At 39.3% G+C, this 26,798-nt stretch overlaps 1 protein-coding gene and 1 pseudogene across 4 annotated transcripts in view; one reads left to right on the forward strand and one right to left on the reverse strand.

Moving 5' to 3' along the window:
- LOC126396302 (cAMP-specific 3',5'-cyclic phosphodiesterase 4D-like) overlaps nt 1-15,581 on the forward strand; it is a 127,971-nt gene extending 112,390 nt beyond the window's left edge. For all 4 annotated transcript variants that reach the window (XM_050054256.1, XM_050054255.1, XM_050054258.1 and 1 more), the window contains 8 exons: nt 3,976-4,148; nt 4,237-4,335; nt 4,561-4,725; nt 4,837-4,936; nt 5,404-5,558; nt 6,118-6,240; nt 7,282-7,464; nt 9,283-15,581. In XM_050054256.1, coding sequence (XP_049910213.1) covers nt 3,976-4,148; nt 4,237-4,335; nt 4,561-4,725; nt 4,837-4,936; nt 5,404-5,558; nt 6,118-6,240; nt 7,282-7,464; nt 9,283-9,861 — 1,577 coding nt within the window. In that variant the 3' untranslated portion in view covers nt 9,862-15,581. The remainder of the gene's footprint in view (nt 1-3,975; nt 4,149-4,236; nt 4,336-4,560; nt 4,726-4,836; nt 4,937-5,403; nt 5,559-6,117; nt 6,241-7,281; nt 7,465-9,282) is intronic.
- Nucleotides 15,582-15,716: 135 nt separating this feature from the next.
- On the reverse strand, nt 15,717-19,190 carry LOC126396304 (gamma-interferon-inducible lysosomal thiol reductase-like; annotated as a pseudogene).
- Between the last annotated feature and the right edge of the window lie 7,608 nt (nt 19,191-26,798).

The raw sequence follows: 26,798 nt of genomic DNA on the forward strand, positions 1-26,798 counted from the left end.
GGAGAGGGGAATATCAGCATTTTGAAGGCAAGAAAGGAGAAGGAAGGAGAAACTGATAATGTAAAGAGGATTTTTTTTTTTTTAAATGAAGAGAGCATGATTTCAAAGCAGAGGAAGGAGGGGAGGAGTGTTGGTTAATAAGGAGGGATGAAGAAGGTGAGGATTTTTCCTTCCCTAAAAGAGAAGGAGGCGCGGCGACAGGCAGCATTCCCGGACACATTGTGTGGCGTTGTCGTAGCAACAGGGTGCAATATTATTAGACGGCGTGTTGCATCAATAGGAGGCTCAGTCTTCAGCAGCCGTGCCGGCAGGATGGAGGTCTCGCCAAACGAGGATGGAGCTGTCAGTCGGTTGCCGTTTTGACATGAGTACCTCGGCATCAAGCCCAGCTGCGTTTGGAAATGAACACCATGGTTTTGGGTGTGAGGAAGAGGAGGCACTGTGAGAGAGGTGAGAGAGGCCAGACAGCGCCTCGTGTGACGCTGCCACTCAGGTCGCTCTGCATCCTTATGGTGGCGTGTGCTTGTATCTGGGCTCACATCTGGATATTGTTCAAGCAGTCTAATAAAAAAGAAGGATGTGAAACACTGAGGATGATCTGTGGACGTGAGGTAACGCAGGCTGTCAGTGATGTCAAAATGGGATCATTATTTCCTCGGTTTGTACAAATACGGATGAGTCATTTTCAACACTATCATGTCAGCTGGGACATCACCTTCGTGTCAACAAGTCATATGGAGATTTTGTTGATTCTGTCAGTGGAAACCTTGTTTTGATGATATCCGTGTTTTTGCTTAAAGGACTACAAGCTCCACTGTGGGTTAGAAAAATAAATCTCCAACCTGTCGACGCGATGAAGCCTTCTCTAACCCACATTCGGAAAAACACGAGAAGCGCTTTGTCATCAAGCTCAGGACAATGCTGAGCTCCTGAGAAGCTGACCGGTTTTACCCATCATCCTTAGCTTTCTACTACAGGCATTCTGCAACTACTGCCATGTAGCCCTCTTCATGTACACCTTGTTTTGCTCTGAGAAAATACCTAGCTGTATACTGCAGGTGTACTGAATCATACCTGTATACATTCCTGTTTGTGTTGACCTTCCAACCATGGTCTGTATATAGTAAATACAGCATACGTGAATAACATATTGCTGAGATTTAAATCTAAATTTAATTCTGTTTTCAAGTTACAATTAGATTTTACATACCACATGTACTGCCTTAAAACTGTCTTTAATTGTTTAAAAGAATTTGTGTTTTATACTGAATATGATCTACATGAGCAATGCAAAGTGTATTTATTCACAAGTTAGTTAACACAGATTTTAGCTGTGTTATGCTGAAAAGAAGCACACTTTCCCAAATTAGACACATTGTTGTGTTGATTTAGTATTCATTCATTCATTCATTAATTTTCCGTAACCTTGAGGGTCGTGGTGGGACCTGGAACCTATCCCAGCTGACATTGGGCGAGCGGCAGGGTACACCCTGGACAGGTTGCCAGACTATCACAGGGCTGACACATAGAGACGGACAACCATTCATGCTCACATTCACACCTACGAGCAATTTAGAGTCACCAATTAACCTGCATGTCTTTGGACTGTGGGAGGAAGCTGGAGCTGACACAGGGAGAACATGCATGATATAGCAAAAATGACGTATCTACGTGTCTATTTGTGTAATATTTAGGTGAAGATCTGTATGTGACACATCCTTTACTTGTGAACACATCTCCTTTTAGCCTGCCCGTCTTACCTCAGCTGAAAACATGTACAACTATAACACTTACAATTGTACAACTAGTAGTTTTAGTTGAGGCTGTTGTGGTGTTAGCAGCTGCAGTATTAGTGAAGTATCAGTAGCGGCAGGTGCAGTATAGGTAGTAGAATTTGTATTAACTGATGCACCCACTATAATAATTGTAGTGTTAGTGGTTCTCACACCAGCAAGGGTAACTGTGCATGATTAATTAAATGCTGACAGTATAATCAGAGATCAAACGGTTACCGGTTTCACAATAAACCCCAGTAAAATTCCCCATGGTTAGTATTACTGTTGCATAGTTTTAATTATCTTTAAACCGTGTTTGATTGCTGTGCTTTGAAAAACTCTCAGTAAATACATTGCAGCATCAATCAAAGTTAGCAACAGAATCCCAGACGCAGGCGGGCAAGGCGTAGCACGCAACATTTTTTTATTTTTTTGCATCACTCACTGGAAACACGGCGGACACCAGTAACAGCACACCGTAGCTTTTTCAGCTTTGCTGTTAACAGAGTGGGCAAACCCAGTAATGCCACTGGTGCCTGGTTTTCATCTCCAGTGACACAGACACTCAAGCAAGCATTTCAGAAAGACTGCTTGTGCATTAGTACAGGTTAAAACAGAAATGATTTAAGTGTGTGTATCAGTACATGTTTGAACATGTTCAACACATTTTAACAATACTGCAATTGTACTGATAACCGTGATCATTTTATCGTGATATGAAATGTTTAAACCGTTTCATGACAAATATAACATTTGTATCAGCAGTATTAATGATAGTATAAGTGGTTATTGTAGTTGAGTAGTTGATGGTAGCAGGATTGTAGTAGTGGACCAGCAGCAGCAGAGGTAGCAGCCATAGTTGGTAGAAGCACTAATAGTAACAGTACTGCTAATATCATAAACATTAAAAAAAAAAAAAAAATCAGACATCGTGCGTTCTACTACTGGTAATTGCACATTTCCAACACAACCCCATTGATACAGAAGAAGTCAAAATCAGTTACAGTCAAAGTTCAGGCAAAGACATTCAAGTGTTCTTTGACAAGAAGCTTAACTTTTAAAATCTTGGTCCACTGAAGCTGAAGAACGGTTTCATTCACCAAAATCTCTCCTGCAGGAAGTGAACGCCAAACAGACTGACATATTTAGTGGCATTTTTAGTGGATATATAATAACATAAAAAGATACATGGGATGCTGAGGACAGAGACGAATGCTTCAAGGTGTGCGTGTGTGTGTTTGGGAGACAGAGAGGGGGAGAGAGAAGGTGGACTATTTCACACAATGTCTCCCTAAGTTATTAATAACTTACTCAGAATGCTGCTTTGTCACTTTTTGTCCCGTCTGCCCGAGATATTTACATGAATGATCAATCACTAATTATAACATAACTGATGTGAATTGAAATGTTAGTGTTGTGTTTATTAAAAAAAAAACCATAATGCTTTTTGTAAAATAATGAAAATAATTATTTAAAAAATGTATACATTTTAACAATATTATTGTAATTTAAATCCTATGAAATATTATACAACTGTAGATTTGGTGAAAACACAGTAATCAATTATTGCACAAACACGCCAGCAAAATGTCTGTAAGATTGCTCTTGTGTGTGCGTAAATTCTGTTCTTACCTAAAAACAAATCCCAAATAAAAAAAACATTGGTGACTGTCGGAATCCTCGTGAAAACTGTGTAAATGGGTTTTAAGAAGAAATGTGTTATTGAAACAGTTGGTGAATGAGGCCCATTGAGGTGAGGCATTGTCTCGGTCAGTTGTTAGAGAAGGAAAACAATGACACTATGAATGTGACTAATGGCTAATAAACACACTTCATGATTTATGTTAGCTCGTGCAGGGTTACAGTAGAAAATATAGCTGATTGTAATCAGTGGTTACTAACAGCCGTCAGTCAGATCATATTCGTCAAGGTGTGAATGAAAACCTACACGCCTCCTACACAATGTTACATTTTGTTCAATTTAAGAGGTGTTGATGTAGCTCTATAAGACAATTATCTATAAGAAATTTGCTGCATCTAATTTATGTTGTAATAATAGTTTACCTGCTTGAATATGACACAATCCCTTTGTCAGTGGCGCAAATGTGGAACAATTGAGCAAAGTCTGAATATTTGGAATGACTTGAAGACACATGAATATTCAACAGTATGCGTCTATGTCTGTTTGTACACGTTGCAGAGAAACAACATGACGTGGAGATCTTGTCTCCGCCTTCTAAGGAGAAGGAGAAGAAGAAAAGGCCGATGTCACAGATCAGTGGTGTGAAAAAGCCCACACAGAGCCCCAGCTTAGCACCCGCCTGCATCCCCCGCTTTGGAGTCAGCACACCCCACGAGAGCCTGCTTGGCAAGGTGGGTCCACACACACATTCACAGACACAGACATAGAAACACACACAAATACACTTTGGCTGACAGGTGTCCTGTTTTCCCTCTCCAGGAGGTCGAGGACATTAATCGTTGGGGTCTGGATATATTCAAGATAGCAGAATACTCTGGAAACCGCCCTCTGACGGTGATCATGTACTCCGTCTTCCAGGTATGAGGATCCCTCAACTCAAAGTCTGCTCACTTTTCAAGAGAGGTGAAAAATTATGAGGATGTGATACATTATAAAACTTAAAACCTGTAAATGAAGTTGGTTGGTTGCAGCTAACCTTAAAGCAACTTTCTTAGTCCTTTGAACCAACGCCACTGAAGAGAAAAACTGTGGTCCGTACTTGATGTGATTCTGATTCTCTCCTCTTCCTCTTCACCTTGTCAGGAACGGGACCTTCTGAAAACCTTTAAGATCCCAAGTGACACCTTCATCACCTTAATGATGACCTTGGAGGACCACTACCATGCGGACGTAGCTTATCACAACAACATTCATGCAGCTGATGTGGTGCAGTCCACCCACGTCCTCCTGTCCACCCCTGCTTTAGAGGTGAGCTGAGGAAACTGATGTTATTGTAGCTTCTGGTTAAGTTATAGTTACTATATAATATCAATGTATTTGTTTTTAATTCATATGTTTCCTGTTCTTTGTTCATCCCAGGCGGTGTTCACAGACCTGGAGATCATGGCTGTTCTGTTTGCTAGTGCCATCCATGATGTCGACCACCCAGGAGTCACAAACCAGTTTCTAATAAACACAAGTATGTTTCTTTTCACACAACTACTGTACCACAACAGAATAAAAATTCAAATTCAGATTTTATGCTTGAGCAATTTTAGATTTATCTGTAGAAAAGAAATGTTTTTTACTTTAAGATAAATAGTTTTTTTGCAGGCCAATTACATTATCTGCGTTTCAAGGATATAAAAGTTGAAACATTTCAAAAATGTAACAGTTAGAAATACGTTCAAATGGGGCAACACTTAATAACTGCTGGGACAAGAAGCATTCAGGACGATTTTCAGACACTTTATAGTAACCAAGAACAATTAAATTGTGTGTTCCTCATAATCACACTGACATATTGACTTCTTACGCTGCAGCTGAGCTAGGTCTGCTTCATTTTGACTGGGTTACCATTAGCACTGATTCAGAAAGCTATATTTAGAATCATGTTTGAGGTGTCCTGTTTCATGGTTTTAACAACTTTAATCTACATTTCTGCAGGTTCAGAGCTAGCACTTATGTACAACGATGCCTCGGTGCTGGAGAATCACCACCTCGCTGTGGGCTTCAAACTGCTGCAAGAAGACAACTGTGACATCTTCCAAAACCTCAGCAAGAAACAAAGAGACTCCCTCCGCAAGATGGTGATCGACATGGTGAGTCTGATGCACTTTTCACATGACATATTGAAAGAATTTTCAGCCGTGTTGTACATGAACTCCTGAACTGTTGCTTTACAGTGTGGTTTTTCTTTTGTTCTCAGTTCTGTAAAGTTTGTGTACAGTAAAACCCTGCTGATGCAGTATATATAAAGGTTTATCACATTATGAGTCGGCCAGAACATGCAGAACAATCTGAATCATGAGAAAAAGATTTTGTTTTGTTGTTGACCCACCCTAGGTATAACTTGAAGCTGAGAGGCAAGAAAACAGTGTCTTTGTTTTCTTTTCTTTTCTTTTTTTGTGTGTTTTTGTTTCCTAAAGAGTCGTTGCAAGACTAAAAGTATCAGAATCATTTCACATACACACTTCCTGCATTATTCACAACACTCCAATCACTGTTAAACCCAGCACAACCTGGTGTCTTTGGAAATGTAAGAAACAAGAACGCCACATAATACAGACAGCATGTAGCCTACAGGTCACACAGGAAGCATGAACATGTGTCATTTAATTCAAACAGAGTGACTGATGATGTGTTAAATGTCTTCTTTAGGTGCTTGCCACAGATATGTCCAAACACATGAACTTCTTGGCGGACATGAAAACAATGGTGGAGACCAAGAAGGTGACTAGTTTGGGAGTCCTGCTGCTAGACAACTACTCTGACCGCATCCAGGTGAGAACGCACACTGCTGACACTGAACATCAGAATACATGTACTGAATAAAGTGTAGTATTCATAAGTCCTACACTGTAAAAAAAACAAACAAAAAAAACCCCCTAATATATAAAATAATTAAATGTATGTTAAATATATTTGACACACTTCAAAATACATTTAAAATAAAAAAAAATAAAATAAAATAAAAATTTATATTAAATGAACAAAGAAACAAATAAATAAGGGGGGGAATTATATTGGGAAGTAAATAAATAGGGAAATTAATACAAAGGTAAATAAATAAAGAAGCAAATTTAAACAAAAATATCCTTTCATGTTCACATTTTTTCAATTTATTACTGCTTACATTTCTTTTTAATATTTTTGGTTACATTTATTGACATATCTAGTTATTACTGAGTCATTTATTCATTAATTTTTAATTTGCCAGCTTCTGTCCTCTGTAAAGTACATGATGCTGTAGACATACCATACAGACAATGGAATATATAGCTATTTATACTGTACAGTAATTATACAGTGTATGACCTGCTTACTAGTATACAACCATAATACAAGTAACTGATCATCAGCATTATGACTCTACATATTACACATACAATCCAGTATAAACAGTATAATCAGCAGCACAGACTTTGTGGTTTTATGTTGCAGTCTCAGTGAATTGTTTCAGATTTTAGAAATGGATCAATAATCTGTCGCCATAATGATAGTGAGCAGTAAACAATGAGCAGTAGAGTCTCAGACTCTGGCAGCAGCATGTTTCCACTCAAACCTTCAGTCGCAGCAAACTGAACAGTTCCTATGTTCACTGGGGAGTTGGTGTGAAACTGCTGCCACCTGCTGGAGTAACAGTGGTTATTGCATCTGTATCTGTGTATCGTTGTAGAGTTAAAATATATCTACATATTAAATGTAAGGAAAGCTAGTTACCTTTCTTAAGTTATGACAGCTGCTTTTTCTGAGTAATTGTTGGTGAGGTTTTGAAAACATGACACATCACCAGCAGGGTCTGACTCAGCGTGTCTCCTCCAGGTTCTGCAGAACATGGTCCACTGTGCCGACCTGAGCAACCCAACCAAACCACTGGAGCTTTACCGCCAGTGGACGGACCGCATCATGGTGGAGTTCTTCACCCAGGGAGACCGAGAACGGGACAAGGGCATGGAGATCAGTCCCATGTGTGACAAACACAACGCCTCCATAGAGAAGACCCAGGTAACACCCACTGACACACATGGATGTTGAGAATAAAATAGAAAGTTCAAGGAGTTTAAAGTTAGTTTCAGTCTTCAGGTTAACATCAGAGAGCATCGAAGCAAAACTTAAAGTAATCTAATGATTACAGGTAAACATTACTGTGTCCATCATATTTGTCATGAATTACATAATCATTATCCTGTGATTATTAATTAGTTTAATTAATTATAATTAAAGTAATTGTTTTAAAATGTGCCCAGATTCTGTGTTTTCTGGCCAGCATGCTGTTTGCCATCTTGCTGCTGCAGACTATCAGTATTGGTTGCTTGTTTATCAAACATTACATCAGCATTTTATTACACACATGGTGCATATTTTTTGTTTTTGGCAGATTATGATTTTGTAATAGATACAGTAAAAAATATTCCATACATTTAAATTAAATTACTTTTATCAAGTCCAGACTGCGAACACACATTAATGTCCTTCAAAATCTGACTCTAAACACAGATGTGTCTCCAAAAATTCAACATAATTTTAAAAGGATCCTTTGCATCGCTCTCACTAGACATGTAGCACTGAAGTCAAGTCAAGTCAATTTTATTTATATAGCACATTTCATACAACAAGCGTAAACTCAGTGTGCTTAAGATTTATCATACACGACAAACATAAAATATCAGAACAAGCAGGACATGATAAAAACAAACAAAATAAGAAGGTATTATTATTATTATTATTATTATTATTAACCCCATTATTCTTAAAAAAGGTGATGTAATAATAATTCTAATTCCTAAATCAAATCAAAATACACTTAAAAACCTAACTAAAAACTTCTGTACTATAGTTCATGTGGAGGAGAATTCCAGAGAGTAGGACCATAATGACTGAAAGCACCGTGAGCTGATTGAGAGGTGGTTCTAGGTACAGTGACTCGACCTTTATTTGATGATCTAAGGGATCTCTCTGGTGTGTAATCTGTGAGCATGTCCACAACATAGGATGGAGCTAAACCATTAAGAATTAAAAACAATAAGAAGTATTTTAAAATCATTTTTTTGTTTTTATTGGGAGCCAGTGTAGAGAAGATAAAATAGGAGTTATGTGGTCAGACCTTTTAGTTGCGTTTCTGGAAGTTAAGATCAGCATCTAATATCACACACACCACAGTCATGCTCACTTTGACATGCTCACATGGTTTTATAGACAGGGGAGTTAACAAAGATTGAATTTCATTCCTCAGCCTTTGGTCCTACTAACAGAATCTCTGTTTTGTTGTGATTAAGCTGAAAAAATGCTTCACCATCGTAAGTCTGATATCTGCGATGCACTGGACGAGGTCACTGAAATCACATCCTGGGTGTTAAAAAGAGCAACAAGTTCATTTTTCCTCTTTGTAACCTGATGTCTGTTGTTTTGGTTTCATGGAAGTGTACATGCATGCCTGTGTCGTCAGCAACCTCAGATAATTTAACACACAAATCCTACCTGAGCAACTATATTACCTGTGTTATAGAGACCACACACTTAAGGTCACCAGTTTATTTGATTTGCATGTTAGGGTCGTCCATGGACACTTAAAAGCAGTTAAAACTGAATTTAAAAAACAAATTTGATATGTCTACAGTCTAAACACCGTCTCTGTCACACTGACATGTTTCAGTCCCAACACACAGTGCTGGTATTCATCCAACATGTCCCTAAACAGCATCTTAGCAACCTTCGTCTTCATTAAACAAGCTTTACTGTATGCACTAATTTGTCTTTTTGTTTTGTTTGACATATTTTATCCCTGTCTTATTTGTGTGTTATTAAAATTATTTCTGTGACTAGGTGGGCTTTATCGACTACGTAGTCCACCCTCTGTGGGAGACATGGGCCGACTTGGTGCACCCGGACGCCCAGGACATCCTGGACACGCTGGAGGACAACAGGGAGTGGTACCAGAGCATGATCCCCCGCAGCCCGTCGCCCTCCAGCCCCGAGGAGCACCATGCGGAGGTGATGCCAGGAGGAGCAGCTGTGGGAGCAGGAGGGGCCGTCCCTTCAGGAGGAGGAGGAGGAGGAGGAGGAGGAGGGGACAAGTTCCAGTTTGAACTCACTCTGGAGGAAGAGGAGGAGGATGAGGAGGAGTTGGATTCTGACCTGGAGAGTCCCCTTGAGGAGGATTCCCACTCAGGTGGGGAGCGGCAGCGGGACTCCTCCTCCCCCTCTTTGTCCCCAGACCCCCGCAGCAGCAGCAGCAGGTACCGTCCCCCCTCGCCTCACCCGTCTCGGACCCTGAATCTGGCTGCCATGTCGGTGCGGAGCCCCCACAGGACGCTGGCCTCCCCGGGACGGGAGGGCACCAACAGGGACAGAGAACTGAGCCAGGAGGGCGACGGGGTGGCGTGCCTGCGTATGGGCACGTAACAACCAGCACAACCTGCCCCGCCTGAGAGACATGAGCGCTGGATGTGGAGAGACGGAGGCAGGGCAGGCCTTTACCAATAATGTCTGTAAAATCACTACAGTCCCTTTACACTGGAGACACCCGCTCTGGAGAACAGAGGGACGTTTGCCTCTGTTTTATTTTCTATTTTAACGAGAAGAATCATTTCAGCCACCTTTGGGTGCCCGATCGGCCTTTATGTCCCGTCCTGCTTTGTTGTAGCTTCAGTTCAGAGTGTCCCAGACAAAGACCGCTGCATTTTAACTGGGAAGAAAAGTGATACTCTAACAAGAACAAATGGTAAAGGAAATGTCTTCCTCCAAAAAAAACTTTTTGTGACATTCAGACATGAGAATGAAGATCACGGTGGTCCGACAGGGTTTTGGAAATTATTTTGCACCATAGTTTTAATTTTAGGATATGAAATTACTGAGTCCGGTGGGAATAAGTGAGTATGATTTCTTTTTTTGAGAATGATGTGAGAGATGAATCATTTTACCAAATACAAGATGTAGATGAGAGAGAAGCGATGGACCTAAACCTCAGGGTATGAAGAGAAACAAATCTAATGTAGCACGGATGTAGTGGGTACCCCTGACCTGACCCTCCACCCCAAACTGTCTTTCCTGTTTGATTTACCTCCAAACCAGAGACAACTGAGACTTTGTTCGACCTGCGTGTCTCTACATTTGATTAAAACCCTTTAATAGAAAATTTGGCAACTGAAGCAATCAAATAATATATATTTAAACCAGCTTGTAGCACCACAGAGATTGAACACTGAAGAAGACTGCGCCACAGTCTCACCTGTTGAAAGTGAAAAAAGACACCACCTGTATAATTGGTCTGGGCTTTATTTTTTTACCTGAGATGATTTTAAATGGTGTCATTGTTTTAGGGTTTTGAACAGTTCTTTGTTGTACATTTGCTGGTCTTGTCTGTGTTTATGTGCTTGAAAAGCATTTTTTATCAGGGTGCCTCCGGTCCGCAGTAGCACTTTACCGTCTCTGCCCTTCAGCTCTTCTATTCAGTCACACAAAGGGCTTCGTCCACTGTAGGCCTACTGATCACACAGACACAGCACAGGACGTCTGACTCCAGGTACCAGTAGGCGGGGCAGGAACACGCACTGGTTGGTTGATTCAGAATTTCACAAACTAATTTAGCCAACAACAACTTTCACAACCTTCTGGTGGTCTGATAATTTTGGAATTATAAGACTCCTTCTGTTTTATGAGAAGCTTTATTTGAGTTGAGCTGCAACGATTAGTTGTTTATCAGTTAGCTGATTAACAGAAAATTAATTGGCAACTATTTTGACATTCAAATAATCATTTTGGCCAAGCATTTGCTGGTTTTATGCTTCATAAATGTGAGAATTTGATGCTTTTCTTTGTCATAGATGACAATACACCAAATAGCTTTGGATTTATGGGCTAATGGTCAGATAAAACAAACCAATTGAAGACATCACCTTTGGCTCTTGGACATTAGCCAATGGCAGGCAGTGATTTTGCCAGTCAGGACATGCTCCTGGATCAGCATCCCTCATGGCATTTCTAGACCAACATTGCGATCAACCAATCACAGCCCTCTGACATCATCAGTGTGCTGCTCCTGTGCTTCTTTCAAAATTCCTTTGTGCTTCTTCAGAGCAAACCTCGTTTTCCAAATTGAAGTTAGTACAATTGAACAAAATCCTCAGTAACATTGAAGAAAAACCTTGTAAGCTACTGCAGGGTTAGCGAGTTAGCTTGTTAAGTAGGTAGGCTATGCCAACGAGTAAACTTGACAATAGGCTAAAATATTGTTCATTGACATTAAAAGGAAGGATAAAAGCATTTTGCAGTTGCAAAGACCTGTAAAGGACACATTTTCCCTCCTTTTTAAAAGCCTATTCAAACCTTTTTGCAAGATTGCCATGATGATGATGACGATGGTCCTGGATAAACTTAACCAAATCTATCCAGGATCAACATGGAAAAAAGGAGGGAAAATGTGTGAACCACAGGAATTTGTAACTGAAAAATACCATTATCGTTATTCTTTGTTAGTCAGCAGCTTACTTGTTAGCATAGCCTACCTACTGAGCAAGTTAACTTGCTAACATTCAAGCCTATTGGCAAGCTTACTTGTTAGCTTAGCCTACCTAGTTAGCAAGCTAACTCACTAACCCTAGAGTAGCTTAAGGTTTTTGTTCAGTGTTGCTGAGGATTTTATTTAATTGTATTAACTTCACTTTGGGAAACTAGCTTAGCTCTGAAGAAGCATAAAGGGAGTTTGAAAGCACACTGATGATGTCAGAGGGCTGTGATTGGTTGATTGCAATCTTGGCCCTGGAGTTCTATGAGGGAAGTTGATCCAGGAGCGTGTCCTCCTTGGCAAAATCATGGCGTGCTTCTAAGGTAGGTGTTTAGTTACTTTCTGACATTTTATTTACAAGATGATAAATCAACACAATAACGAGCAGATTAATTGATAATGAAACAAAGCATTAGTTACAGCCTTAGAAAAGAGCTCTGTGCAAACTGACTGCCCCTTTATTACCAAATACAAGTGCAACCAATAAATCCACCTGGGCTGCATCTCTCTCTTTAAGGCAAACTTAAAACTGCATTGTTCTCTGAAAACATCTGAAGCTCGATATTGGGAATCTTCCTGACAAAAAACAGCAGCCTTTCTGAATCTGAAAAGTCTTTTTCAGAGTCTTGATGCCTCTGCTTTTGTATCCACTACTCAGTGTTTTGGAACTTGAATTGATAAGTGGTCCCAGTTATGCTCATACATAGCCTCACCTACAAATTGATAAAAGCCTGCTCTTCTTCCTCAAAGCTTTAAGGATATTGCAGGTGTACTTATATATTTTTCCTGTTGTCAACAGATCCCATGAAAAGACCAAAACTGTCTCTCAATATATTTACGACTTCCCATTTCCATCTGTGGTCTCAACCCAAATATTATTGTTCCTCCAGGGATGTAAATCATTTAAAACGTGTCACAAATATATTTATTTTCATTTTTTTAAAAGGGAATTTTACTTTTTAGCAAACATGACTCAATCAGCAGTAATTCACACATTAACACACCTTAGTTGTATGTTGGGTAAATCCAAACCAGACTACAGTGCACACGTTCATAATGAAGGAGTCTCTTAGTGCAATATTGTGGCTCACTGGTGTGTTTTTTTTGCACAACAGTGGAGTTCTATGGCACAGATAAGCTGCTACACAGTCAGTATTTGGTAGTTTGATCAGTTCATTGTGGGTTTTTGTCTTTTCATGGGCTCAATAAGGAAAAATATGTAATGTCACCACATTTATCCTTTAATCGGGACCTGTCATTATTTCCTCACCTACAAGTTAAAATTATGTGAGCTAGAAAAGCTCTTCAATACTCAAACCTCAAGTGAATATGATTGTTCCTTTTCTTGAACATTTCACACAGAAGTTAAACATTAGCCCGAGTTGAAGGCCTGTCTGCTATTTTAAATGTTTTCTGTAGGGATCTTATAATTCCAATCAGTCACCGTGGTGTTACTGTCCCGCCCTGCCGACAGGATCTGATGTAGAGATCAGAAGGTGCTGACAGGAATGAATCGGATCAAACAAACTAGATTGTGTTCCATCAGGTTATCAGTCTTATTTGATAGATCGACTGGGATAACTGTGTGCCATAAGTGTTTAAAACACACCAACACCTGCCAGCCTACGATGCTGTACATTTTTACACTAGAGATTTTAACCTGATGATTGTATCAAAGTCACTGACTTTATAGTGTTAGTTTTTACGAATGATACGTGTTAACAGTATTTAAAGCAGACCATTTATTAGATTTTTGTGCAGCTCATGATCAGTCCGTTCAGCCCTTTCCTTAATCAGATAGCTGAGACTCGAGAATGTGTGTGTAGTTTTCAGGAGTCCATGTTCAGTCTAGAGCAGTGTTTGTTGCCATCACTGAGGTAGAGAGACCAGGAAGCAAACGAGCACTACACGAAGAGATGATGCACTTCCTGGTCCGGCAGTCTTAGAAAACACTAGTCTAACAGTATTTCATTAACTCAGCTAGTAAGCTTTATCGATCAGCCTTACATGTGATGGGAGCGGCTAGAGCCTAGTGTTAAAGGACCATTGTGCTGTTTTTAACATGCCGAGCCTCAGAGTGGTGTTTCAGCTACATTTCTGGAAAACTAGAAGAAGCAAGGAGACTGCTCTCAAAGAATCAGAGTACATATAAATCTTAAATTTCTTATTACAGCAGCAATATTCTGCTTCTGTCCTTACACATATTCTAAAAATATTTTGCTGGTTACACACTTTACTTAGCTTCCAGTGTCAAAACCCCTTAAAACTCCATGATGAAAATGCCAGAGCGTTTGGATGTTCTGATTACTCACGGACCTCGCCTCATCGACAGGCCAAAGTTTATACTTGCACACAAGAAATGACAGAAAAGGCTTTTTGTTTTCTGATCCTTGTGGCCTTTTATGTAATAAATCTTTTTGTTTGTTTGTTTTTATACATGAAAGACTTGTGCAGTAATGAAGGTTGCATCCTTTCTGAAAAGTTGCTCTGCAATCATCCACGTAGCTTCCTCTTCCTTTCCTAGTTTTGGGTCTTGGTACCAAATGTATCTAATATTTAATAGTGTGCTCAGTATAAACCTCAAGTCCACCCATCAAACTCAAGCTCTTTTAATTCAGATGGCTGGTATGCAGGTACAGTACCTGTTAAACGCTGGTTAAAAAGCACATTTACTTTAACTGCAGTAGATAAAGGAAACAGTTAGAAGTCAGCACTTTGTATAATATTTTAAAATATGAAGCTGCTGTTATTCAAAAATGATGAAGGACAAAGAAAATTATTCTTCCTCTTTTAAAACCTCTGATTCTTAAGATTTATGTGAAACTTCTGTCTTTAGGAAGTATGTTCTTAATACAGTTTATATCATGGAAGTCATGTAAATTACATTACATGCCTCCCTTTGTGTGACGGCTTTAACACAGCAGCTGTATGTTAGCTCTCCTGCAACACAGGAACTGATGAGTTTTAATTTTTCCTGTTAGTATTGAACACACTGAAGCAGTGACAGTCACCATGGCTGAAGAGGAAAACAATGCACAACATAAAGTCAAGTACAAATCAATCATTTGAAGCCCTTATTATAAAAATTCCTCCATTTTGAATGAAGAAAACATGTCGCATTCATGTGAAAAAAATGCTTAACATGCAAATCAGCACTGCATTTTCATCATGTGGGATTACTGTGGATTTGAAACATGTAACGACGCCTGATTTCAGTTTCCAGTCAGCTGAATGTAGCTCAGTTTGGAGGCGTTCACATCGGCATGTTAAAACACAGCAGCGTGGCCCCTTACAAGAAGACATCGGTGCCATACAGTGTTAAATGTGTTGACGAGCAGGAGAGTCGCTGCTCCCTCTCCGTTATTGTGTCGCGCTGATACTGCCACCATTAATGTTAATGCCGTTTCCTCAGCCTCTGTGTCGTGCAAACTTCTATAAAAGATATTTATTCTCCAAACATGTCTGTCCGGACAAAGTACTGTAACATAGGACTTTTGAGTTTATGTTCTGGAGCCTAAAAATCAAGTATGCTTTACAAATGTACGCCTGCCACTCCAATGTTTTTGTCAAAGAAAATAAAAACTATATTTTTGTTTCTCATTCTAAGCCAAAAGACTCTCGGGAGTTCAGGGTGTTTCAAGTGGAAAATGCCAATAAATAATATGGAAATTTAACAGACTGGTTGTTTTGTTTCTTAATTGATGACACTGACACAGGATCTTCACAGAAATAATTAATTAAGCGCTACAATATGTATAAGACAAGAGATTTATTCCAATTTACAATCAAATCCCAAGAGGCCCCTAAAAAAAAAAAACTGTATGATACCACATCCACACTGTTGTTATAAACTACAAACTAAATATATGTTAACATGTTTTTTATGCTGTTATTTGGTACATTATGTAGGTTATGATTTACTGTTTTCACACATGTTGAAGTTGGTTTTGTCGAGTTCAGCAGAAGCCTCTGTTCAGTCTGACCGGAGCTCCTGTGCAGGCTGGAGGCTTCACACCCTGAAGACAAGGCACAGTTACACACACATTTCACACATCTGACGCTCACAGATTATAACTGTCATAGTAACAAACACTATCTGTATGTTAATACTGGGACATACTGTCAGGGTGAGCAGCAATTGTCAAATATATAGAATAAATGTTTAATATTTTTAAAGTACTCATTTTCCCTCCTTCACTCTGGCTTCTTTTTTTTCACCCACAATTTTGTTTGACATTTTCAGGGCCGACATGAATCAGAGTCTATGTTTCAATGCCAATTTACGGACAAGTAAATATACAAAAGGTAAGTACCACTATACATTTAGACATAGTAATAAATAATATCAATAAAGTTATTATTATTTTTATTATTATGAGTATGATTATGATTGATTATTATTATTATTATTATTATTATTATTATTATTAAATTATTTTTAAAAATAAATTAATAAATACAGATATAAAATAAAATGGAAAGACGTAGTAGCAAGAAAAAGAAAGAAAAAAAATCTGAAAAGAATTGAATAAATAAAATGAAAATATCTTTGGCTTCTTTTTCATTTTTACCCTGTGAGAAGATTCCCCAATCTTCTTTACATGTATTTCTAACATGTATTTTACTTTAATATCCCATGTGTAGAGTCACAGTAGCTGGAAACAAAACTAAAACCAAACAAGTCCTCACCTTGTAGAGTTGGCAAACAGAACTGAAAAGGGACGACATCGCCTTGTCCTCATTCTCCTCTGTGTATTCCTGAAACACACAAACAGCTGATGATCTTTAATTCGGTTACAACTTTTCGTCCTCATTACACATCAATTTTTAAGAGCGTCATCAGCAGCTCTCCAACTACAGGCAAAAATCCAGAGGTGGTGCACAGTATTATCCCAAACTACATCCATCCATCATTAATCTGAGACTTCCATTAGATAATTATTTGACCTCATAATATCATGAAGGACATTTAGTATTTTATGATTTGAGTTCCTTATTAATTATTCAACTTTACACATTTTAACTCATCAACAGCTCAATAAATGACATAACTGGGTCCAGAGGAATATTTTTAGAATTAAAACTGTGCATAGTGTTTTACCCCGTTGAAGGTGACCCAGGGGACATGTGTGTGTGGGGGGTTCAGCGCTCTGGTCATGACAGCGTTGGCGTGCATCAGCTGGTGACCCAGACTTCCCCTCACACGCGTACAGCTGGAGACACTGAGACAACAGCATCAGCAACACATTAGATTAAAGCAAGAGTCTTTAGGGATTTTACATGTTTTTAAATCCCTTCACATCACTCCCTACTGTGTTTTGTGCAAAGCCTCAGTTTATTTTGTGGATACTCACAGGCTGGGCAGCGTTGAGAACATCTGCAGCCGACTCCATGCAGTAGATGATCTGAAATGCTGTATGTCCAGTTAAATGGATGATACAGGCCTGAGGAGCAGATCAATCTAAAGTCATCATGTTGTACTGACTGAAATGTGGCAGAGCAGCAATGCACGTTAGGATACATTCAAACCTCGATCATGTTTCCTCTGCATTCAGGCTCTCCATGCTGACAGGTGAAGGGAGAGTTGGCTGAAGGAAGCTCCTACAAGAGGAGAGTCAACTTTCAGAGGCATGTGATGATAGTTAGTTAATATATTAACAGAGGATAAGGATCAGTGTACCTTAGCGTTCCCGTAGGGGACCAGAGTGACGGTCATGATGTCCTGCAGCATCATCCAGGTTGGGAAGAGCTGCTGGGTGATGAAGACTCTGCAGGCCGGACACAGACTCTCATAGTACAGAGTGACAGATACTGGAGGAACAGCTTGGTAGGATCTGGTAGCATTCACTTCCATACATTGCTTCTGAACCTGCAGGATGAATATATGACACAGCAACTTTGGTTTCTGGAAAGTGTCACATTATGTTTATGTATAAGTTTATAAAAGAGGTGGTAGTGAGCTAAGCAAAAGGCATCATCTTGAGCGTTTGAATCTCTTTTCCAGTTTGGTTACAATAACATGCAGCACGTTCTGCCAGGTCAATAAAAATATTCCTGAAAGCAAACGGTATGCAGAAGAAGAAACAGCAGATAAGGTGGTGAGAGCAGACAAGATCCTGTTTTAAACCAGAGGGGAGAATTAATTCAACTGTTTAGATAAAAACAAAAAGATGATTTCATAACTAAAATATTTAAAGACTAATACAGCATCTGCTTGCTTTTCTTCTTCTCATTTCATTGTATACTGTGCATAGAGGCATCAAATGTCACTGTTGCCTCTGATGTCTTGCCAATGGGCATTTTATTAATGGTATTTATATTTTTATTAGTATAAACAGACAACAAAGTCTGTATGTCAAGAATCAAAGAAAACCAAATTCCTGTTTTTTTCTTTTTTTCTTCTGCTCAACTTTAAACTGATTAAGTGTTTGTGTGCTTTGACCCAGTCGGTCACATGAAGAACCACTGGTGTTCAATTTCTGAAGCATGACTCTCATTTAAACACAGACTCTGACTTTTTTTTCTCATGTTTGGGACAACGATACTCACTGATAACACTAAAATTAAAGTTATTAAAATATAATAACAATCAGCATTTTTAGAGAATTTACTCTTTCCTCATACAAACGGGAAAAAAACTGCTTGGTATTTCAGCTGTTAACATGTAAGCACATGAGAGGACTGTTATAAATTTTCTAAAAGCCTGTAATTCCATCAATAAAGTAAATAAAAAGAATAAAATATAATTAACAAATAATAATAAAATTAAACAAAAATATCTTTCAGTATATGGGTGGTTTTTTTCCCCTCTTTTGTGAAAGAATTCATAGATTATTTATTCATGTAGCCTCTTAACCACTGAGAGAAAAACGTTTGTAGCTATTGTTGCATTTCTTATGCGTCCACATTATTATCTAATAATAATAATAATAATAATAATAATAATGATTACTGTTTGTGAATATTGGCGCATTTTCTGCTGTGACCCCATATTGGCAAACAATAAAAACAGACCTCTGTAAACAGACTCCACTCACATTGCATGCTATCGCTATCTCCAGGGACCGACACCACTGAGACGGCGGGTACCGGCAGGACGGTTTGGGGTGAGACTGGATCCCGGAGCTGCTCCGGTCGGCCCACAGGAGGAGAAACACAGGCAGCAGTCCTGACAGCTTCATGTTTAGTATGAGGAGTTCACCACACACTGCAGTCACCGAGGAGGGAGGACTGAAGCTGCTCCTCCTTAGAGCCGCCCAATCATCAGCTGATTAACGCCAGGTGTGATTGACTGCTGCTGCCTTCAGGGATCCTCGGAAAACTCCTACTTCCGGCTCCGTGAAGAGAAAAATTGGGGTTTATTGCAGCAGTTTAGTGGTGGAAACTTTTGTCTTGGTATCAGTGACAAATATGCAAGAAAAAAAAAAGATTTAGTGATGTGACAGCCTCCACTTGAAATACTTGGCTTTTACTGTGGTGGTTTGCCTCCCCCTAGTGGTGACATATGAGTACAACAGGGTTTAGGCACCTATACTTATTTCTAATTAAACTGAAAAGTGACGGTCAGTGGAGGAGCCACGTGTTTTCCTTTGTGCTTATTTTGGTGTAATACACATTTTGTACACTGGGCGGCAGTCACCTGTAATGAGTGTGCATTCACACAATTCAGCCAGGTGTGTTGGATGCCCGTCAAGCATACAGTGTTCCTACAGGTAGCATGGCTACAACTAAAATGTGGTTGGACTACTCTACAACTAAGAGTTGATGATGTTTAAGCTGGATGCAGGAGACGTTTTAAATATTTGTAAGCAAGAAATGAAGTCAGAAGAGCAAAGGTAAACGTTTGTAAACATTTGCTTTGTGAAACAGGTGATGACTGCTGCACCCCTCAGTTCATTTCACCGACACTGCAGCACCAGTGACTTCATGGACAGCCACTATAGTTTGGAAAAAATTGCTTTCATTAAGATTTAAACCTGTCCTTGTACATTGCCTTATAGGTGAGGGGTGCTTCTGTACAGGGAGGGAGGACATGAAGGACGCCGACTATGGCTTATCCAGTGTGAAGACAATGACCCATGGACAAGGACCACACCTTGGCCAGCAGCACCTCCATGGGCTTTGGATTCAGCAGGACGCCGGTCAACATTGATTCCTCCTGGAGGTATGACTAGCACAACTAAACAATATCCATTTGACTTTGTGTAACTTACTCACAGTTTGGGGGCGTAAATCCATGCTTGGTGGTGGCTGAAAAGGAAACAAAACTTTGAGTTTTAGTGCACGTAATGTGTAAAAATTATGCTTACTTTTTCATAAAACCATGAAGCTTGTACAATTTAGGGCCCTGAACATTTATAGAAATGGAGCCATCACAAAAATGCCTCATGGTGGCCATGGCGGCCAATTTAGTTTAACCAAATCATGTATTGTTCATCATATTCATCATATCTCCTGAACCAAACATGTTAACACAGAATAGATGATGTCTGCCCCCGAGTTTTAATGGTCAGTGACTACAGTGATGCTATTTACAACATCATAAACCCTTCAGCTGAATCAATGGTGAATTCAGTGACATGAGAACGAAATCAGAGTGTCTGAGAAATAAGGCTAGACTGTATAATATCATGTCTATTGCATACATGTTGTGTAGAGTTTAGATAGCTTAATTATTTTGTTTATTAACCCTGACAAGACTATGACTGTAAAGGACAAGATTCAGTATGACCTCAACAACCTAGTTTAACAGAATGTCAAACACACAGATTTTCTTCAAAAAATGTATTCCAGAAACACGTTTAATTGTTTTGTTGTTGTGGAACCCATTCTTCACTGTCTCCTTTATCGTCTCCTCTACATTGACACAGAGCTGTGCACTCTGAGGATCCTTTTTTGCATTAACAATGCCCCAGCAGCCTTTCTTGCAGCTACAGCTTAAGAGTTCAGGATGGACTGGCTTAGCTGTGGAAGAGTTAGCCACAATGGTCTCCATTCACTTGGGTCCATCCAACCTCAGTCTACTGAAGATTTGGTCCGACCTCAAGTGTTTGTCCCCAACAGTATTCTTCTTGGTAGACTGCGGCACCAGTGCGGTGCCAGTGTGGTTGGGAGGATTTGCTCTATTCCTCTTCCCTTCTTTGAGAACAACTCAAGATGAGCTTGACTGATGTCGAGTTTGCCTCTGGTGAGATCATATAGGAGGATTTTGATGTGCTCCACAATGGAAATGACCTCCATTGGAATGCTGTGTGCCTTTGACAGTCAGGAAGGTCTCTGTTTAAGTATCATCAGTATTCCAGGTATACCATGCTGTCTACTCTCCCCTGGCTGCAAATGCAGATACTGTACCACTGCCGGTGAAGGCATGAAACACAGAAAGAGCCTTGGATTGCCAGAGACTTCGCAGTCTCATGGGCAGGTATGTATCTGAAGTTCTCGTCAGTCCCTTATTCCACTAACGGCTCCCCAATGTCCAGGTCTGACACATGTGCTGTGGCTAGGACTACAACATCTGTGTCCAGAGTGTGTAGGGTTAGCTTTTGTGGCATCATCCGCCACGTGGAGTATTATATGCCTCTTCATGCATATGAGGTGTAACCTGATCTGTTTCTTGTGCACCACTGGGTGCGCAAGTGGAAATGACCTACACAAGTAGTGGCATATAGGACTGGCAAGAACTTCAGACACATACCTGCCCATGAGACTGCCAATCCAAGGTCCTTCCTATGTTCCAAGCCTTCACTGGCTGTGATACAGTATCTTTATTTACAGCCAGGGGAATAAAAGCAGCATGGGATACCTTGAAAGCTGATACATGGTTACAGAGTCCTTTATGACTTTGTCAAAGGCTCCAAACTGCATTCCAAAGGAGGTCATTTCCATAGTGGAGCGCTTCATAGTCCTCCTCCATGATCTTAAGTGCTATATCGTAGACAGCTGGACTTGCTTGAGTTTCTTGAATACATTTCACCTCTCATCCAAGAACCTTCTAAAGTTTTAATTGTTGGGTGAGGCTTCTGAATTCCTGTACCAGTCAAAGGGCATTCTTCCTAAATTGTTTAGTAATATGTTGGTGAAGATTGCTAGAGGATGAGAGGTGAAACGTCTTCAAGAAACTCAAGCGAGTCCAGCTGCCTATGATATAGCACTTATGATTACCAAGACCTTGATGACTGAGAATCTTCACCAACATCTTCTCTGCAATCTCACCAGAAGCTCATCTTGAGTTGTTCACAAAGAATGGAAGAGGAATGGGGCAAATCCCCCTAACTAAGAATGCACTGGTGCCGCAGTGTACCAAGGAGGACACTGTTAGAGACAAGCACTTGAGCTGGCACCTAATATGCCATGTCCAACAGATGGGTGTTGGATGGACCTAAGTGAATAGAGACCATGGTGGTTAGCACTTCTAAAGGCAACCCAGTCCATTCTAGCTATGTTTTCAATTTAATGCTTCTGTAAAAGGTTGGTTGAAGACTGGTTCAAGAGATATGATGAAAAGCTGTACAAATGTACCAAGTTTCATGCTTTTGTGAAAATGTGAGCATATCACCTCAAATTTTACACATTTTTTATAGTTCCCTTCTTGGTTGCAGTAGCAAAAATGAACAAGGGTGATGATTTGTTGGACTTGCCTGCTGAGGCTCCAGAGGCTACCACAAATTACTTGGAACGACAGCCAACTGTCTGATGACTCTGATGATGATGGGAAAATCAAACCAGATAGGCCAAAGCTGGTAACTAAGAAGCAAGGCAATTCATGAAAAATTGAAAAAGCTACAAATCTCAAAAAGGCTCAGTTAAACAGAGCAAGCAATCTAAGGGAATTAATGAAAGAGTTAATGCCAGAAAAAGATTGTGAATCTGAGGTAAAATGCACTTCTGCCGAGTTTGTTGCTTTGTGTGATAAAGATAGACCATTGCATAGTTCATAAATGGGTTTGAACTTGAAAGGCATGAAACATGGTTTAAAGCAAAATATTATCATTACGTTAATGATGTGCAAAAGTGGTGTAAAGATAGGTTGTTTCAGAAATGAAATTGAGGTCACTGATGATGTTCTCTCTGAGGACTGTGTTAAATCTTGCCATAAAGCATCGATGACGTAGGTAGGGGTGCTTTGGTCGTCTCTGTCAGCTTTGCTAAATTTGTGCTAAATTTAGGCTGTCGTGTTGGTGGTGTTGGTGGTGCTTATTGTGGTTGGCTTTGTATGGTGGTGGCATGTGGCTGCGAGTCCCTTATCAGAATGAGGAAATCAACTCACCAGTCTGTAAACTCTTCTTCTGCGGACTTCTAGCTGGCCAGGTCAAGGTTTTCAAAGGTGAACATCAGTAAACATTGAGGAAAAGATGAAGAAGAGTGGACACCAGCTGAACTAGTGTCCTGTTAGCCATTGTACAGGCATTGAAAAATAAACTGGATGACCTCTGTGCTGCATCAGGAAATGTAATATCTTTTGATTTACGCAAACATGGCTAAATTCTGGACAGCGCCATTCAACCAGGTGACTCTTTTTTTATATGCTGATCTGACAGAGTAATTGCTGTTTGACTTTGGTTAGAGATTGTAAGATGTTGTGAGTGTAGCAGCAGCTGTTCAAGATGCTGAAGTAGATATTTCAAACCATTACTATGTGCAGTAAATGTCTAATTCTAGGGTGTAAACTATGTTGTTTGATACTGCATTGCATTATACGTAGGGCTGACAAGAATGCTTTGAATCCGCAACTATTGCCATGTGAATTTACATCCAAATCAGTATTCGAAATGCTCCGTTGCACCCCATTTTTGCATCACCTCAAAAATCCCAAATAGCCCATTAATTAAGAAACAGTAATCCAACAGTTTGTCATTATGCATCAACAATAATTATTAGTTATTTTCAGACAAGGACATTAAAACTTAGTGAGTTTTGAGACTCTGACACCAGCAGTCCAGCACTACTGAAACTGCTACAGTTTGACTAAAGGTGACAGGTTTACAGATATGCTACCAAAATGTCAAAAAAATCAAGTGTCTGGAATAGTTCCGAAATTTGGCCACCAAAAATTCGAGGGCCAGAGGAAACTGGCATATCTCAAATCTACAGTGAGCTTGGAAAATGCCTTAATTATTTTCCTTAACGAGTTAAGTCCTATTGAGGTTGGTTGCTTCTTTTGTCAGAATTTCGACTGCATGTAGTTAATTTATTTTATTTTACCTTTATTTAACTAGGAAGTCCCACTGAGATTGGAAATCTCTTTTACAAGACAGACCTGACCAAGGTAGTAGTAAAGGTAGCAAATCTATGTGTAGTGAATATGCGAGATACTTGTGAAGCCAAAGTTTGTGGTACCATAGTGCAGTCTTCCATATTTGCAGTGTTTTTTTCTAGGCTTATTATCTAAATGGTATTTGTGCTATATAGTGGTTTATACTTTGTTAATCCAGGCCTGAGTTTTTTGATCAGACCACCTCAAACCAAAAGTGTTGAAGTCCTCAGGTTATCAAATAATACTCACAACAATGAATTAAACCACCATCTCAAATTTATTTGGGGATCTAAAAGTGTATACATGAACAATGATGTTCTGAAGTGGGTAAAGTCAGGTTTTACATCAACAAAAAAATGTTTGAAACCATCAATTTTCCTCAGATATGACTTCTAAATGAAACACAAGCTATTAAAAAATGGATGTTATTGCATAATCAATACAGTAAAATTTAAGCATTTACAATAACAGTATTTCTCACAGCAATAGGCTATCAACAAAGGGCAGCTAAATGCTTTAGATCAAAGCAGAAAGACGAGTCCATACAGCCACAACGGAAAAAATAAGAGTTACAGAAACATCAAGTACTACGTTGACTGTGATGCAGAGACAAGTAGAGGTATTTGATCATATGCACAGCTCAAAGTGAAACAAAACCTGTCTAAATATGTCAAGTCCCTGGATTTTAAACATCTTAAAAAGGTGATAAAGATCCTCCCATTTAACTCAGGCTGAGATGGAAAACAAACCTAAAATGTTGTGGTTAGTGTTTGACTAATCTTACTGCTACACCCCACCATGTTTATGGCATGGAAGACAGTTGGTGGAGCCGAGCACTTTGTGAACGCAAATATCCCTAACTAACCAACCTCCTCCCTCTGAACCCTTCCTATAACCACTCCAAACCCTTAATAAACATAACCATTCCTACACTTTATGAACTCAATCTGTCTCCAACATAACGCCTAACACATACCAAACCCACCTGTATCTCTTACACTGTACCTACATATCCACTACCTTCAGTCAACTCTATACCTTAAACCTAAACACAACCTGTTCACACACAGACCATTGATCTCCATTAATTCTGCAAAAGACTCAAAGTTTCATTCACTGCAAACATTTCTGAACATTTAGTGCAAACTGTTTTTAATTAAATATTTTCACAATATCCAGGCCAAGCCATACATTATAATTAAAGTTAGTCAAATAAAACTACTTTATAAAGGTTGGAGGAGAGATTGTCTTGGTTAAATGTACAAAAAAATCAAATACCAACTAAGCCGTGAACTCAGTTCTCAACTCTAGTATTAAAACCAACATGTGACATGCCCATCCACTCTCCTAGCTTTAAAACCCACACCCTGTGCTTCCCTCAAGCCCCCAGGCACAGTGTTGGGCTTTGAGGCCAATTTGACACAGTGGTCAAACTGTGGAATTACAACTTCCACATCCGTCATGTGATGCTTTTGGGCCCAAAAGGGCATTTCCCCATAGACCAACATTGTTAGATACACATCTATAATTCAATGGATAATTTTTAAGAGCATCACAAACCCCCTTCCGAAATATTGGGATTTGATCCATTCAGTCTGATAAAATTTTCATAAGTCTAGAGCTGCACAATTTAATGATTTTATCCCCATTCAAATTAGTGAAGTACTAAACCGTAAGTTAGCTGCTTAGGTGGGAAAAGTTTATAGTGCACTTGCTTTTTTGGCTCAGTGATTCAGAAGACAAAGTCAATTTTTTTGGCTTCATGCCCCACAAAGCAGCTTTCATAGAAATGAACAAGAACCCACCTCCAACACTCTATCCAGTTCTCCTTATACATCCACGACGTCTCGCCCTATGTGGCTAACCACTTCCTGCCTTGTTGGTGAACATTGCAACTGATGTAAATTGCATCCAATATGAACATATCCCAGGGAGAAAGAACTGTGTAAAATTTACATCCCCCCTCTAGGAATTACACCTTGCAGTATTACCACTAAAACCTTCATCATTCCATTACACCCCACAACTTTGACAAACAAGGTTAACGTTTTTAAGCAAACACTAGTAAGGCTCATTCAATCTTCCATGCCACAAATCCATGGCATCTAGCACAACTTTAAAGAGTTGCTCGCTCAGGGGAAAAAAAAAATCCAATTTATTTTAACCCGTTCAGAATCCAGTTAGTTACAAAAAAATATAAATAAAATTGTGTTGTGTTTTTTTTTTATTCTAAATGCACTCTTAAATTATCAGATTTTTTTTGGTTTTTAAATGAGGAGACTTTATTATTTGTTATTGTTTCTGTCTGTTCCAATGGATGGAGAATCTGATTGCAGAGACCACCCTTTATTAACAGTATTAATAGTGACAATAGGTCTTAACAGACCTTTTTTCAACAACAAACACAAGTCAATTTATTTTTCATGAAGAATTAACTCATATTAATGGATTAAGTGCTGCTTTAAAACACATTGTATATATATTGTATTGTATTCCTCATCACAACTCTAAAATATTCTCAATTTCTTAAGTATCTCCAGAAAACAGTACAGCAAAAAATCCTCCTGAGATTATTATTCTGTG

The sequence above is a fragment of the Epinephelus moara genome, chromosome 10, assembly GCF_006386435.1.
Source record: "Epinephelus moara isolate mb chromosome 10, YSFRI_EMoa_1.0, whole genome shotgun sequence".
Classification (NCBI taxonomy): Eukaryota; Metazoa; Chordata; class Actinopteri; order Perciformes; family Serranidae; genus Epinephelus; species Epinephelus moara.